This window comes from Nerophis ophidion, linkage group LG11 (genome assembly GCF_033978795.1).
Source record: "Nerophis ophidion isolate RoL-2023_Sa linkage group LG11, RoL_Noph_v1.0, whole genome shotgun sequence".
NCBI classification, from domain to species: Eukaryota; Metazoa; Chordata; class Actinopteri; order Syngnathiformes; family Syngnathidae; genus Nerophis; species Nerophis ophidion.
The window spans coordinates 64,019,860-64,037,550 of NC_084621.1; the positions used below are offsets into that span (position 1 = coordinate 64,019,860).

The 17,691-nt window shown below is 42.4% G+C and overlaps 1 protein-coding gene across 27 annotated transcripts in view; it reads left to right on the forward strand.

The window, feature by feature from the left end:
• Positions 1-17,691, forward strand: part of rims2a (regulating synaptic membrane exocytosis 2a) — a 469,036-nt gene that overhangs the window by 180,266 nt on the left and 271,079 nt on the right. For 2 of the 27 annotated variants that reach the window (XM_061916481.1, XM_061916482.1), the window contains exon 1: positions 2,505-2,996. The exons of 24 other annotated variants lie outside the window; for them this stretch is intronic. In XM_061916481.1, coding sequence (XP_061772465.1) covers positions 2,875-2,996 — 122 coding nt within the window. In that variant the 5' untranslated portion in view covers positions 2,505-2,874. Of the gene's footprint in view, positions 1-2,503; positions 2,997-17,691 lie in introns of those variants that run through there. One more of the 27 variants, XM_061916480.1, reaches the window with a different exon arrangement.

Here is a 17,691-nt window from a genome sequence, read left to right on the forward strand (position 1 = left end):
ACTACATGTACAATATAAACTAAAAATAAATAACATGATACCCATGCCATATTCTATATCAGGGGTGCCCAAACTTTTTGACTCGGGGGCCGCATTGGGTTATAAAAATCTGGCCAGGGGCCGGGCTTTATAGTGTTATTGCTATTGTCTCAGTTTTTTCCCCACTTAAACAAAGCACTAGCAGTATATATTTTAGTATTTTTTTTTTTTTTTTTAGCTTTTTATCTAACGTTTTAAAAGAGGAGAAAACATGAAAAAAAATGAAAATTACATTTTGAAACATAGTTTATCTTCGATTTCGAATCTTTAAAATTCAAAATTCAACCGAAAAAAAAGAAGAGAAAAACTAGCTAATTCGAATCTTTTTGAAAAAATTAAAAAAATAATTTATGGAACTTCATTCGTAATTTTTCCTGATTAAGATGACTTTTAGAATTTTGTTGACATGTTTTAAATAGGTTAAAATCAAATCTGCACTTTGTTATAATATATTACAAATTGGACGAACGTATATATATTTCTAACAAAATATATTTCTAACAAAGACAAATCATTATTTCTTCTACATTTTCCAGAACAAAAATTTTAAAGAAATTCAAAAGACTTTGAAATAAGATTTAAATTTGATTCTACAGATTTTCTGAATTTGCCAGAATAATTTCTTTGAATTTTAATCATAATCAGTTTGAAGAAATATTTCAGAAATATTCTTCGTCGAAAAAACAGAAGCTAAAATGAATATATTCAATTAAAATGTGTTTATTATTCTTTACAATAAAAAAAAAATACTTGAACATTGATTTAAATTGTCAGGAAAGAAGAGGAGGGAATTTAAAAGGTAAAAAGGTATATGTGTTTAAAAATCCTAAAATCGTTTTTAAGGTTGTATTTTTTCTCTGAAATTGTCTTTCTGAAAGTTATAAGAATCAAGGTAGAAAAAATTAAGGAATTTATTCAAACAAGTGAAAACCAAGTCTTTGAAACATTTTCTTGGATTTTCAAATTCTATTTGAGTTTTGTCTCTCTTAGAATTAAAAATGTCGAGCAAAGCGAGACCAGCTTGCTAGTAAACAAATACAATATAAAAAATTTGAGGCAGCTCACTGGTAAGTGCTGCTATTGGAGCTATTTTTAGAACAGGCCAGCGGGCGACTCATCTGGTCCTGACGGGCGACCTGGTGCCCGCGGGCACCGCGTTGGTGACCCCATGCTTTAGATCAGGGGTAGGGAACCTATGGCTCTAGAGCCAGATGTGGCTCATTTGATGACTGCATCTGGCTCTCGGATAAATCTGAGCTGACATTCCTTAACACGATAAGTAATGAATAATTCCACTTGTAATCGCAGTGTTAAACATAACATTAAAAATATAAAACATTCTTATGCATTTTTATGTTCAAGAAGTTGCGTTAATGGTAGTGGCGCAGTGTGAGAGTGGCCGTGCGCAACCCGAGGGTCACTGGTTCAAATCCCACCTAGAACCAACCTCGTCACGTCCGTTGTGTCCTGAGCAAGACACTTCACCCTTGCTCCTGATGGGTGCTGGTTGGCGCCTTGCATGGCAGCTCCCTCCATCAGTGTGTGAATGTGTGTGTGAATGGGTAAATGTGGAAGTAGTGTCAAAGCGCTTTGAGTACCTTGAAGGTAGAAAAGCGCTATACAAGTACAACCCATTTATCATTTATTTATCATTTATTTATTATTGGTTAGTGTGGGGGTTCTTCAGACCACCAAGCACCGACATGAGAGCCCTTTTTAGGGTTACATTATTGTTTTATTTTTCAATAAGTCTCTCAGTTTCTTTCCAGCAAATGTATTTTTTTCTCTCGCTCGCGCTCTGGCTCCAGCCTCCACCCCGTCTCTCCTCCTGGCTGCCGCTTATAACAGAGCGACAGGTGATTAGATAACAAGGCCCAGGAGGGCCATCTACGCACCTGTCGCTGATTTCGAGGCCGGTCCTGGGACACCCAAGTTTGCTGCAGGCCCACAGGCCACGCCCCCACCACAGTTAGCTTCAGAATAACAATGTTATTACAAAGAATAAGAGACCTATTATACTCTAGAAATGTTGTTCTTACTTAAAAATGCACGTGTTTAGTTGTGTTCAGTGTTATTAAATATTATATGGCTCTTACGGAAATACATTTTTAAATACTTTCATGGCTCTCTCAGCCAAAAAGGTTCCCGACCCCTGCTTTAGATTGACAATTAGATGAGGGAGGAGCTCCCTCTCTCTTGTGTTGAAGTGATGGTGCGACCCCCAGACATGGAAAACCCCTGACGAAAGCAATGCCTTTTTCTTTTTTTTTCTTTTTCCTCCTTTTTTTTTTTAAAGCTTTATCTGCTGCTGGCGTCTTTCTCGAGAGCGAGTGCGCGCGCGATACGACAACGCGTGGATCGCATCCCCGGGTGCAGCCGCATCTGTGTGCACGCGCGTGCGTGTGCCCGCGCGTGTCGCTAATAGGTAATTTGAGTGGGGATGCGCGGCAGAGCAGCTGATGTGCGCGGGGAGGAAATGCCGCTCCCGGCCGCGGTGTAGGATGCGTCCCCGCCTCTGCCTTCTCGCGGGCGGCCACTCGCCTATCGCAGCCCCCCGGGAGGAGGACGTTTTTGCGCCGGCACTGCGCTCTTGCGGCACGACCGAAGAATTATGACCGAAAGATCCCGCCCGGAATCATCCGCTGACACATTCTGGCCGGGAGCCGCAGGAGAAATATGGAACTTGATCGGCGTCGTGCTCGCGTTTAACGCGCCCGCGGAGATCGTAATCAGCGCGCACCGCGGAGAGGAATGCGCTCCGGAGGCTGCGGGATGTACCGCGGCTGAAAGGAAGCCCGCAAAGACGGCAGGGAGGAGAGGAAGCAGAGGGTGAAAATGCAGTTCGAGACATTGCGTCAGTTCTGTAGCTCGGTTCTGTCCCATTTTAACGGGGCTTTTACTGCGCCGCAGAACATCCTGCAGACCGAGCTGCTGGAGCAGGCTCTGAGCAACATAGGGTGAGTGCTGGCTTGGCGGGGACCTGCCCTCCTTTACGAGGAAGGGCTTCCCCGTCGCCGTGTCCGACGACTTTTTGGTGGTGGGAGGATTGTTGCGTTTATTGATCCGCAGCCATGCCCGCGTAATGACAACCTCCACGGAGGAGTGAGGTTGCTGCAGACCTTTCTTCCCCCCCTCTGCATTGTAACGTGTGTGTGCATGCGTGCACGTGCGCGTGCATGCCCCCAACTTCAAATAATAACCAGTTTGTGCATGGTTGAAGGATCGTATTGCGCTTGTGTCTGCGTGGGTGTGCGTGTTTGCTCCAGCGCGCCACTGCTGCAGCTCGTGCACGCGCGTGTGTAAGTGTTTGTGCGCGCGCGCGTGGAGGTGTGTGTGTGTGACATATGCAGTAACATATTGTGTCATTTATCATTCTATTATTTTGTCAACGGGCTTCACGGTGGCAGAGGGGTTAGTGCGTCTGCCTCACAATACGAAGGTCCTGCAGTCCTGGGTTCAAATCCAGGCTCGGGATCTTTCTGTGTGGAGTTTGCATGTTCTCCCCGTGAATGCGTGGGTTCCCTCCGGGTACTCCGGCTTCCTCCCACTTCCAAAGACATGCACCTGGGGATAGGTTGATTGGCAACACTAAATTGGCCCTAGTGTGTGAATGTGAGTGTGAATGTAGTCTGTCTATCTGTGTTGGCCCTGTGATGAGGTGGCGACTTGTCCAGGGTGTACCCCGCCTTCCGCCCGATTGTAGCTGAGATAGGCGCCAGCGCCCCCCGCGACCCCGAAAGGGAATAAGCGGTACAAAATGGATGGATATTTTGTCAACATTATCAAGGACAAGTGGTAGAAAATTAATTATTAATCTACTTTTTCATTTACTGTTTGTATCTGCTTATTTTCTCTTTTAACATGCTCCATCTACAACTCTGTTAAAATGTAATAACCACGTATTCTTTAATCAATCAATCAATGTTTATTTATATAGCCCTAAGTCATAAGTGTCTCAAAGGGCTGCACGAGCCACAACGGCATCCTCGGTTCTGATCCCACAATATTCTTCTTATTCTTCCGTAGTTTGGATACTTTACATTAGTTTTGGATGATAGTTTTGGACTTTCTTTTGACTCATTCTGAGCTTGTATATTTACCCACCAATTTCGATTATGATACACCGGGATAACTTGCTGCAGACCTGAAGTTAGTTGCTTTTATCAGTTGCTTTTACCGGCAGCTCGGTCTTGGCTGCATGCGTCAGAGGCTCCTTTTCTTTCTCTTTTCATATCTCTCCTGCCAAGGCCATGCCTGCTAATGGGCGGCTTGCTTTTAGGTCCAACTTCCATGTATTATGCATGCGTGTCAGCAGAGGTCCTAATGGGGTGTGGGCATCTGTTCTTAGAAGATCTGAATAGTTCTGAGTTGAGTGCTCCTTGCATTTAACACACACCGAGAGACTGCGACTTCCACTTGTCACCCCACCTTTTCTCCTATCAGTATTCACTTACACTCGTTCCTGGTATTCTCCTTGATGGGTCTTCTTCGATGGGATTGGCAGCAGCGTGCTTCTGCATTCAGAGCTTTTATGAACAGCTTGTACAATTAAGGTACTGGGGGGAACAAAACAAAACACAATTTTTCACCGTTGTCAGTTTGATACATAAATGTTGAAAGTATTATAACCGCAATAGAAAATGTATGTCAGGGCTCATTAAGTGGAGGACACTTTTATGCTGATTTAAATCATATGTCTATGACAGGGGTCGGGAACATTTTTTTTTGCTGAGAGAGCCATGCAAGCCAAAAATTTTAAAATGTATTTCCGTGAGAGCCGTATAATACTTTTAACACTGAATACAACTGTCAGGTTCAAACACTGATGACATTTATTAAACAGACAAGAAGCAAGGAATTAAACAGAGACAGGATTCAATTTAGCTCAATGGGGAGAAACTCGTAGACCTGTACCCTCCTCTTTCAGTTAAGTTAAAGAAAAAGTACCAATGATTGTCACACACACACTAAGTGTGGTAGAATGTGTCCTCTGCATTTGACCCATCCCCTTGATCCCCCCCCTGGGAATTGAGGGGAGCAGTGGGCCCGAGAATCATTCATGGTGATTTAACCCCCAATTCCAACCCTTGATGCCAAGCAGGGAGGCAATGGGTCCCATTTTTTTTTTTATAGTCTTTGATATGACTCGGCCGGGGTTTGAACTCACAACCTACCGATCTCAGGGCGGACATTCTAACCACTTGGCCACTGAGTAGGCTTTTATTTGAACTTTCCCTGATTACTACAACTAAATGCGTGCATTTCCTATTCTTTTTAATAACATTGTTATTCTGAAGGTAACCGATAATAAATAAAATACTTTTGACCATTACTGCGACTTCTTGAACAGGTGCGATAGAAACGGATGGATGGATTAAAATGCATGAGAATGTTTTATATTTTGAATGTTATTTTTAACAATGTGATTACCAGTGGAATTATTAATTACTTATTGTGTTAAGCAACGTCAGCAAAGATTTATCTGAGAGCCAGATGCGGTCATCAAAAGAGCCACATCTGGCTTGAGAGCCATAGGTTCCCTACCCCTGGTTTATGACATATGATTTACTATTTGGTGTGTAACACCTGTACGTTGACCCCTTGAGCAAGAAGTGTCATTTGCCTAGTGCAGGGGTCGGCAACCCAAAATGTTGAAAGAGCCATATTGGACCAAAAATACAAAAAACAAATTTGTCTAGAGCCGCAAAAAATGAAAAGCCTGATATAAGTGTTAGCTCGGTTGGTAGAGCGGCCGTGCCAAAAACTTGAGGGTTGCAGGTTCGATTCCCGCTTGTGCCATCCTAGTCACTGCCGTTGTGTCCTTGGGCAAGACACTTTACCCACCTGCTCCCAGTGCCACCCACACTGGTTTAAATGTAACTAAGATATTGGGTTTCACTATGTAAAGTGCTTTGAGTCACTAGAGAAAAAGCTCTATATAAATATAATTCACTTCACTTCACAATGAAGGCAACACATGACGTAAGTGTCTATATTTGCTATAATAGCCTACAATTAAAATGAATATGTGTCGCAGGCTGAAGCAAATCTTTGTTGACAGAAATGTTGAAATTTTATATTTATTCTCAGAAGGTGAGATGACTGCTTGAAATTACTGGCTTTTAATAGCCAAATGTATAGATTTGTGTGTCCAATAGAGATGCGCGGATAGGCAATTATATCACCCGCAACCGCATCACTAAAGTCGTCATCCACCCGCAATCCACCCGAACCAACATTTCATCAAAGCCACACCCGCCCGCCACCCGCCCGTTGTTATATATCTAATATAGACGATGCAAGGCATTAGTGAGGTTAGAAAGTGGAACTCCCTCCAAATAGCACAGACACAAAGGCTTTCTTGAACTGATTCATTTGAAGGCTTACTTTCCCTTCAAATTCACCGTGAAAACAGTAATAGATAAAGCAGGTTACAAACGTAAAAATAATAACATGCACAGCATGTGGATGAAACATTTTACCAAGTAAAATACCAACAAATGACAAATACCTCGTTGGCCATACCCGGAAGTAGCTTCCTCACATCCGTCGACAGACCAAACGAGACACTTCAAAATAAAAGTATGCCCACATACTGTTTCAAAGAGTGCTGCCTGTTTTTCGTATGTGGGTAACAACTTTGAACTATTTATAAATGGTTGATTTCTATAGGCTAGTAAGGTAAAGTGTTGTAGCTGACAAGTTTGGGCTACCTTGCTTCTGCAGCCTTCATCAGAGGTGTCACGTGATGTTAGCGTGACCTTGTCTGTGACGTGATATATGGATTGTACCATCAAGAGTTGTCAGGTACAACACTTTACCTACTAGCCTGTATAAATCAACCATTTATAAATACACATCAGTAGGCTAAATGAACCTCTTCAACATAACATTTAATTATGTATAATGTAGCGGCTGGCTACGGGGTGTTAGCCAATGACTTTGGCTGGGGGGGCGGGACTTCCGGGAGAGATAGGGAAGTGACATTTTCAACAGGAAGTGAGAGTTTGCGTTGTCCCGGGAAAAGCGTTAGAGACATGAGAGCTGTTGTGTGGTTGTATTACATCTTGTGCAATAAAGACAAGACAAACAAATAAGTTTTATGAGCCTACATTCCTGGGATTATTACAATATATATTTCCGAATTGGTTCAACCGCCACCCGCCCGAATCTATTTAAAATCTATTTGTTCGTCATGTCACCCGCCCGACCCGCGGTTTATCCGCAGACTCTGCGGTTGTGACCGCAAACCGCGCATCTTTAGTGTCCAAGTTAAAGGAAACGGCATGCTGTCTTCTTTTAATAGATTTATTACAATCTTTGGCAAGCTAGGTAATGTTTGCTGTGGTCTGGAACAATATGGCGCACAAATAACTATCTGAAAAGCAGCCAATATTACTTACAGATAATGTGTCATGAGACATGCAAAACTAAATGATATACAAAGAGGATAAAAGTAAAGGATACTGAATGAGCTCAAACATACCTACAAATGAGGTATAATGATGCAATATGTAGATACAGCGAGTCTAAATAGCATGTTAGCATTGATTAGCTTGCAGTCATGCACTGACCAAATATGCCTGATTAACACTCTGACAAGTCACTAACATCAACAAAGCACACCTTTGTGCATTCACGCACCGCATTAAACTTTTAGATTAGATTAGATTAGATAGTACTTTATTTATTCCGTCAGGAGAGTTCCTTCAGGAAAATTACAATTTTCAGCAGAATCCCATTCAAGGTCAGACAAACATTACAGGGAGACAGAACAGGATCGCTGACGGGTCTGCCGGCTTCCAGCGCCCCTTACAAAAAAGATGACATACAGGTAAACAGGGGGGGGGGGGGGGGGGGGGGGAGAAAAGAATAGAAGATTAAAATAAAATTAAAAAAAATCGGTCTTAGCCTGGGCCCTGGAGTGGGGGTGCAGACTGAGGCCAAGGGAAAAAAACAACAACTCATAGCCATGGTACACACTTTGTTGGACAAAATGAGACAAAGAAGGAGTGGAAGCTTTTACATGTAAACAAACTGTTGCGTCACAGTCCACACTATGGTGAGTTCAAGAACCGCCAAAATTAGTAGGACATAACGATGTTCATCAAATACTATCATCAGTGAAGCATACACAGACATATTAAACAGTGGGCCTTCTAACAATTGGGAAGGTTTGTGCCATGTTTGTCCTCAAACAAAAAACATACTAACTCCCGTTAGTATGTTAACTATTAAAGGCCTACAGAAAGCCACTACTACCGACCACGCAGTCTGATAGTTTATACATCAATGATGAAATATTAACATTGCAACACATGCCAATATGGCCTTTTTAGTTTACTAAATTACATTTTTAAATTTCCCGCGGAGTTTCTTGTTGAAAACGTCGCGGAATGATGATGCGTATGATGACGTGTGTTTCTGACGTTATTGGTTGGAGGGGACATATTAGCTCAGCACCACTCCCGGCTAAAAGTCGTCTCTTTTCATCGCATAATTACACAGTATTTTGGACATCTGTGTTGCTGAATCTTTTGCAATTTGTCCAATTAATAATGGAGACTATAAAGAACAATGCTGTTGGTGGAAAGCGGTGGATTGCAGCTATCTTTAGCACCGAGACACAGCCGGTGTTTGTTTGTTGTGAAGTTTTAACACGGAGCGGTCAAGCAAACATGTTTCTCTATGTCAACCAGCATGATTTTGGATGGGAAAATTGTGATATTAAGTCGCCTCTTACCGGAGACATCAGTGGATTACGCGTCCTCCTGCAGTAGCTGTCAAAAAAAGGCAGCTGTGAGCTTTGCTCCTCGGCTTCTCTCTGAGACACTGGCGTGTTCACAGCAGCCATCCGACTTTGAGGTATGTCTTTACAATCTCACTAAAACACTATCAAATCAATAGGCAGATAAGGGATCTTCCAGAATTATCCTCGTAAATGTGGCTAATTACACCTGAAAAGCTCACACTGCCGCCGCCCGGAGGCGTTGCTTTTTTCAATTTTTTTTAAATTGTATTATTTTCCAGTCCTTCACTATCAATATTGGTTTGGTGGCCACGGGATTAGGTCTCTGCTTTTTGCAGATGATGTGGTCCTGATGGCTTCATCTGGCCGGGATCTTCAGCTCTCACTGGATCGGTTCGCAGCCGAGTGTGAAGCGACCGGAATGAGAATCAGCACCTCCAAGTCCGAGTCCATGGCTCTCGCCCGGAAAAGGGTGGAGTGCCATCTCCGGGTTGGGGAGGAGACCCTGCCCCAAGTGGAGGAGTTCAAGTACCTAGGAGTCTTGTTCACGAGTGGGGGAAGAGTCGATCGTAAGATCGACAGGCGGATCGGTGCGGCGTCTTCAGTAATGCGGACGTTGTATCGATCCGTTATGGTGAAGAAGGAGCTGAGCCGGAAGGCAAAGCTCTCAATTTACCGGTCGATCCACGTTCCCATCCTCACCTATGGTCATGAGCTTTGGGTCATGACCGAAAGGATAAGATCACGGGTACAAGCGGCCGAAATGAGTTTCCTCCGCCGGGTGGCGGGGTTCTCCCTTAGAGATAGGGTGAGAAGCTCTGCCATCCGGGAGGAACTCAAAGTAAAGCCGCTGCTCCTCCACATCGAGAGGAGCCAGATGAGGTGGCTCGGGCATCTGGTCAGGATGCCACCCGAACGCCTCCCTAGGGAGGTGTTTAGGGCACGTCCAGTTGGTAGGAGGCCACGGGGAAGACCCAGGACACGTTGGGAAGACTATGTCTCCCGGCTGGCCTGGGAACGCCTCGGGATCCCCCGGGAAGAGCTAGACGAAGTGGCTGGAGATAGGGAAGTCTGGGCTTCCCTGCTTAGGCTGCTGCCCCCGCGACCCGACCTCGGATAAGCGGAAGATGATGGATGGATGGATGGCACTATCAATATCCTCATCCACGAACATTATAAACAATGTGAGGATGTGAGGAGCCCTCACACCGGTGACATCACGTGCACATATTTCCGGTAAAGGCAAGGCTTTTTTATTAGCAACCAAAAGTTGCGAACTTTATCGTGGATGTTCTCTACTAAATCCTTTCAGCAAAAATATGGCAATATCGCGAAATGATCAAGTATGACGAATAGAATGGACCTGCTATCCCCGTTTAAATAAGAAAATGTCATTTTAGTAGGTCTTTAAATTTACTAATTGGAGTTTTTGGAGACTTGTTTATTTTCTCTTCGGACCTTCTGGGGACTTGTTGTTTTCTCTAAATGCAGGGTTTGACTTTGTTACCCAGCTTATTTTCTGTTGGTTGGTTTTCTGCCTTCTCTCAAGGGGTTTGTTCTGTCCGGCTATGTCATATGACTTGTTTTTCTGTTAGTTGTTCAAGTGTTTTAAAAAAAAAAAGAATACCCTTTATTAGGAGCATATTGTGCTATAAGACAAGTGTTTTAAAGTCTGAAAACCGCTAGTCTGTGATGTGCACATGCATGTTAGGTTTTCAGTCTGTGCATACATTGACATTGACATTGACAATCCTTTATTTGTCCATTCCGACATGTACAAGACATATAAGAACTGAAATTTCCTTTTCGGCACAGTCCCGCTAAGAGCAGACATACGTTACAGGGGCGGCATGGCGTAGTGGGTAGAGCAGCCGTGCCAGAAACCTGATGGTTGCAGGTTCGCTTCCCACCTACGGACATCAAAGTCGCTGCCGTTGTGTCCTTGGGCAGGACACTTCACCTTTGCCCCCGGTGCCGCTCACACTGGTGAATGAATGATCGGAGGGGCCGTAGGCGTAAACTGGCGGCCACGCTTCCGTCAGTCTACCCCAGGGCAGCTGTGGCTACAGATGTAGCTTACCACCACCAGGTGTGAATGAATGATGGGTTCCCACTTCTCTGTGAGCGCTTTGAGTATCTAACAATAGAAAAGCGCGATATAAATCTAATCCATTATTATTATTTTTATAAGACGAGACTGCCAACGGATCAGCCACTCACAGCGCTCCTTAAAAATGTGAAAAAAGGTTCACATTGGGACATGGGGGGCAGTAAAAAAAATATCAATCTAAGGCTAGACCCTCAGGAGGGGTCCAGACTGAGTCCAAGGAAAAAAACCTCACATAACATGGCACACATTAAACATGGTAGATATATCACACCAACTTGCAACAGAGGGAGGGGTGGGTTTGAGGAGACGAGTTAAGTTTATACCAAAATGGATACATGGATGATACAGCAGAGGATTGGGAGAATGTCATGTGGTTAGATGAAACCAAAATAGAGCTTTTTGGTACAAACTCAACTCGTCGTGTTTGGAGGAAGAAGAATACTGAGTTGCATCCCAAGAACACCATACCTACTGTGAAGCATGGGGGTGGGAACATCATGCTTTGGGGCTGTTTTTCTGCTTAGGGGACCGGACGATTGATCCGTGTTAAGGAAAGAATGAATGGGGCCATGTATCGTGAGATTTTCAGCCAAAAACTCATTCCATCAGTGAGAGCTTTGAATGGTTGACCAAATACTAATTTACAAATAAATTCTTTAAAATTCCTACAATGTGAATTCCCGGATTTTTTTTTCAGATTCTGTCTCTCACAGTTGAAGTGTACCTATGATGAAAATTACAGACCTCTGTCATCATTTTATGTGGGAGAACTTGCACAATCGGTGGCTGACTAAATACTTTTTTGCCCTACTGTATGTATGCAGGAATAAGGGAGGCCTTGTTTTATTTCCTTGGTTGTTTTGACAGGAGTTTTGATGCTTTCACACTGGAGATAAGACACAAAGAAGTGGCTAAAAAGAGCAACATAGTCAAGAGAAAATGACAGCAGCACAAAAGAAAGTGGATTAGTATTAAAATCAACATGTTCGACTCCTCTCTGCCCTCACAAAAAAAACTATCTCACAATCAGACTGAAAGTGTGAGACAGTGAGGGAGAAAGAAGGCAGATTGTAGCTGGCAGTCAGTTGTACTGTGTACCGAGGGGCTAATGTTCTCAACCCCTGCTTTCCTTCCCTGGACGATAATAATCCTGTTTCCCCACCAGGGAGGTGAAATTACCTTTGGCAGCTTTGGGTTGCAGGTTGCCTCAGCACAGTGCCACAGACGGAGGTACACGTGATGTCACCCCGCCGGATGTACATTATGTACACATCTGAGTGGGCAGATCATTGTATGCAGTGAAACAGGATGAGCAAGGTACATAGAGGCGGCGACAATGAACCGTTGGGAGTACTTTTCAACAGAAATGTCGGCATCTTGCAGAGTTGTGTCATAAACCCTTTTCATGCTGCATGAAGCCAAACGGAGTCCCTTAAAGGTTGAATAGGCATTTGTGTGTGTGACCCACGACCTTAAAGGGGAACATTATCACAATTTCAGAAGGGTTAAAACTAGGGATGCACCGAAATGAAAATTTGTGGCCGAAGCCGAAGCCGAATAAAATTTAAACGCTTGGCCGAAGGCCGAATACTGAATACCGACTAATGAATGCAGTTTTTCACAATTTTTTTTATATTTCATAAATAGCCTACAATAAATTTTTAGACATGTTTTTTTAAATAAAGTCCATTTATTTATATATCCGCCTATTACCTGACACCTTCTATGTCAGCTACTTCTCTTTGTTGTTAATGTCTATATTCAATTTTCTGCTGGACTTTCTCTCTTTTTTTATGCTGGGGCTGCCAAATATACTGTGATAGTGTACATAGCATTTGGTATATATTGTATATATGTTGGGCTTCACGGTGGCAGAGGGGTTAGTCCGTCTGCCTCACAATACGAAGTTCCTGCAGTCCTGGGTTCAAATCCAGGCTCGGGATCTTTCTGTGTGGAGTTTGCATGTTTTCCCCGTGAATGCGTGGGTTCCCTCCGGGTACTCCGGCTTCCTCCCACCTCCAAAGACATGCACCTGGGGATAGGTTGATTGGCAACACTAAAATTGGCCCTAGTGTGTGAATGTGAGTGTGAATGTTGTCTGTCTATCTGTGTTGGCCCTGTGATGAGGTGGCGACTTGTCCAGGGTGTACCCCGCCTTCCGCCCGATTGTAGCTGAGATAGGCACCAGCGACCCCAAAAGGGAATAAGCGGTAGAAAATGGATGGATGTATATATGTTATGGACCTTGAATTGATTAACGTGGACCCCGACTTAAACAAGTTGAAAAACTTATTGGGGTGTTACCATTTAGTGGTCAATTGTACGGAATATGTACTGTACTGTGCAATCTACTAATAAAAGTATCAATCAATCAATCAAAGACATATTATATCTGTGTATATTGTATACTGTACACATGATTAGTATATATTGTATATATTCGCAGATAGGTTATATTTTACATTGCTATACCTAGTCTATTTATACCTGCATTGTCCTTTCCATCCTTACACTTTCCATCATTGTAACTAAGCTACTGTGTTGAACAATTTCCCTTGTGGATCATTAAAGTTTGTCTAAGTCTAAGTCTAAGTCTTATTGAATATTGACATTTTTTAAATATTCCAGTAGTCTTTGCTTGTCAAAAAAAGCACAACGTTTTTCATTTAAACGAAACATGCATTCCCCAAAAAAAAAATAAAGTGCATTAAAGTGGATAGACCCACAACAAATGAATTATTGTCCTTTTGGCAAGTCTGCTTAGCCACAGTAGATAGACTAATAAGGTACTGTGGGGAACAAAACTAATAATGTAAACAGAAGGCTCAAGTAAATCTCAATTAAGTGTGTGCTTGTAACCTCATACGCTGAATATATTGTATATATATGTTATAGACATATAATATCTGTATGTATTGTATACTTATTGAATATTGACATTTTTTAAATATTCCAGTAGCCTTTGCTTTTCAAAAAAAGCACAAAGTTTTTCATTTATATTAGGCCTTAAAACAAAACATGCATTCCCAAAAAAAACCCAAAGTGCATTAAAGTGGATAAACCCACAACAAATGAATTATTATCCTTTTGGCCAAAGTTTGCTTAGCCATAGTAGATAGACTAATAATGTAAACGGAAGGCTCAAGTAAATCTCAATTAAGTGTGTGCTTGTAACCTCTTACACTTATACAGGTAGCCTACACAACAGGCTAATAATGTAAACAGCACACACACACTGTAAAGAGCACACATCGGAGAAATACCGTCTGCTCGGTATCGTGTAACGGGGCTCAATGTGCTCCATGAGTCTCCGAAAGCCAATGTCCTCCACAACACCAAACGGTTGATCATCCAAAGCCATAAACTCAATTACCTTCTTTGTAATTCCGTTTGCTTTGGCACTGTCAGTCGCAAACTTTTTCGTCCTCTCAAAGACGAGGCACCTCCTCGAGACAGTTTGGCTGATCATTCGTTGCAAACTGCAATACTTTTGTCACTTTCCGACACTTTAAAATATCTCCACACTGCTGACATTTTTCCAAAGGCGCCGGGTTACAACGTCACCGCGTCCTTCCACCTCCAAAGACAAGCTTTGATTAATTGATTGATTGATTTAAACTTTTTTTAGTAGATTGCACAGTACAGTACATATTCCGTACAATTGACCACTAAATGGTAACACCCGAATAAGTTTTTCAACTTGTTTAAGTCGGGGTCCACGTTAATCAAATCATGGTAATTCATGGGAAAGGTGGATTGGCAACACTAAATGGGACCTAGTGTGTGAATGTGAGTGTGAACATTTAAAATTTTAAATGTATTTATTTATTTATCTATTTATTTATTTTCTTTGTCATGAAAAAGGGAGTTTTTTTTGGGTTGGTGCTAGAGATGCGCGGGTATGCAATTATATCATCCGCAACCGCATCAACAAAGTCGTCATCCACCCACCGTCCACCCGAACCAACATTTTATCAGAACCGCAACCGCCCGCCACCCGCCCATTGAAATACATCAGAGGTTGGCCACCTTTACCACTCAAAGAGCTATTTAAACCTGTTTCACAGAGTAAAGAAGAACATTGGAGCCGCTAACATTCTCGCGAATATCCACTGGTGTTCATCCTGATGACAAGAATATGGGCGTGCTGTGAAGCCATTGCCTTTGACACCTTCAACAACATGTACAAACCGATTGTTAGTCCAGCAACATCTTGTATGCAGCTTCCGCAGTCACACGTACAAGATTGAAAGGCATACTGGGTGATACAGAGTACACTGATGGTTGTGATATAAACAATTTTAACACTCCTACTAATATGACAAACACATTTCGGGAGAACATCCTCACAGTAACACAACATAAACGCAACACAACAAATACCCAGACTCCTTTGCATCCGTGACATTTCCTGAGTATATTTTACACCCCCGCGCCCCCAACCCCGCCCACCTTACCGACGCACGGGAGGTGGCGGGGTTTGCTGCTAGCGGGGTGTATAAAATAGTCAGGAAATGTCATGGATGCAAAGGATTCTGGGTATTTGATGTGTTGCGTTTATGTTTTGTTACTGGGAGGATGTTCTCCCGAAATGTTTTTGTCATTCTTGTTTGGTGTGGCATTACAGCGTGGCGCATATTACTAAGATTGTTAAAATTGTTTATATCACAACCATTGATGTACTCTGTGTCACCCAGTATGCCTTGCAGTCGTGTGCGTGTGTCTGTGGAAGCCACACACAACATGTTGCTGGACTGACAAGCAGATGGTACATGCTCTAGAAGGCGACAAAGCCAATGGCTTCATAGCACGCCCTAATACTTATTAACTGGGTGACTGTTTGCGTCTCCTATTATCTTCTTCGCTTTATGACACAGGTCCTAAATGGCTCTTTGAATGGTAAAGGATACCGATCCCTGAAACATGTATATTAAATATTTCCGAATGGTTCAACCGCCACCCCGCCCGAATCTAATTAAAATCTATTTTTTCGTCATGTCACCCGCCCGACCCTCGGTTTATCCGCGGACTCCGCGGATGAGACCGCAAACTGCGCATCTCTAGTTGGTACACTAATTGTAAGCGTATCTTGTGTTTTTTATGTTGATTTAATTAAAAAAATAATAATAAAATAACTCTTCTGCAGCCCGGTTGTTGGGTAACACTGGGCTACAGCACTCCCCACCACCCCAAAAGGTACAAGTGGTAGAAGATGGATGGATGGATTGAACTTTGTCAAGTTGGTTGGCTGTCACCATTTCATAAGTCTGGATCTGGAAGTCTCTTGGCCTGGTTCCTCTGAACCACTTTTGGTGGTGTCTGCTGTCTTTACTCTGGGACCTCCAGTCCGTACTTGGTAGAGATGTCTATTACCTGGTTGTGCCGTGCATGTGTTTGCCTCCAAGTATTTTACACCCTGCTTTGATGTTGCAATGGAATACGCTGGTAAATTATTGCGTTCCTCGACTAAGCTCGTAACTCAAATTAAAGTCCTGCCCATTGAAATTAATTAAGATAAATTTAATCCCTGCTTGGCCCTTGCAAAACATCTCAATTTGAACATGTTACATGCTTTGGAAAGAACAAACTTTTAGACATTAACTATTGTTTGAAAAACCAAACAATACAATAAAATATAATCCAGACAGTTACAGTAAGTATATGTAATAAAGTAATAATGTTTTTCAGTATTTACCTTGGGAAGCAGACTAATGGCCGCTTTGTCGTCCAGTGTTGCCAAGTCCGCTTATTACAAGTGACTTGTTTTCGTAGTTGCATCTTTCTATCGTGACATCTGGCAACACTGTCCCGGTCGTGTAAAATTAAGAACTAGGCTGTTTATGTTTCGCATGAACATATTTGAGTGACGGACCTGAGAGCGATATATGTATGTGTGTGTACCGAAGCTAATGCTTGACCATTCAGAATGTTAAGACAGGACTAGACAGAACAAATTGAAACATGGCAAATACAGCATTTGCAGCTTCTCAATGCTTTTATGGATAAATGTTTGTTGTATGGCTGTGTGTCGTGGACACTGGCTGCAGCTTGTGTGATGCGGACTGAAAATGCCGCTATTTTGAATAAGTTTTTTTTTTTCTCTGATTTGTTCTTCTGCTTCCTTTCCTTTGTTCCGATGGTTGGAGAGCAGGCTGTCAATCTAAAACGCTCTAGTTGACTGCCAAATTAAAACGTATTTTAGTTTCCTCTACAAACATAGCAGGGACAACAACGTTTGACAATGTAATGGCTATTTATTGCTTAAAGGGCACAACGCAATGAAAAATAATACTTCAACCTATGATGAAAATGCTGATAACCGAAAGTATGTTCGCAGTTTAAAGCATAACAAATAGCTGGGAGACAGCTCGTATCTAAAATTACTCGTAAATTGAGGTTCCACAGCTGTAGTAGATTAGATCAGTGGTTCTCAAATGGGGGTACGCGTACCCCTGGGGGAACTTGAAAGTATGCCAAAGGGTACCTGAGATTTAAAAACATATTCTAAAAATAGCAACAATTCGAAAGTCATTTATAATACTTCATCAAAATATGATTGTAAGTTCATAAACTGTGAAAAGAAATGCAACAAGGCAATATTCAGTGTTGACAGCTAGATTTTTTGTGGACATGTTCCATAAATATTGATGTTAAAGATTTCTTTTTTTTCTAAGAAATGTTTAGAATTAAGTTGATGAATCCAGATGGATCTCTACTACAATCCCCAAAGAGGGCACTTTAAGTTGATGATTACTTCTATGTGTAGAAATCTTTATTTATAATTGAATCAATA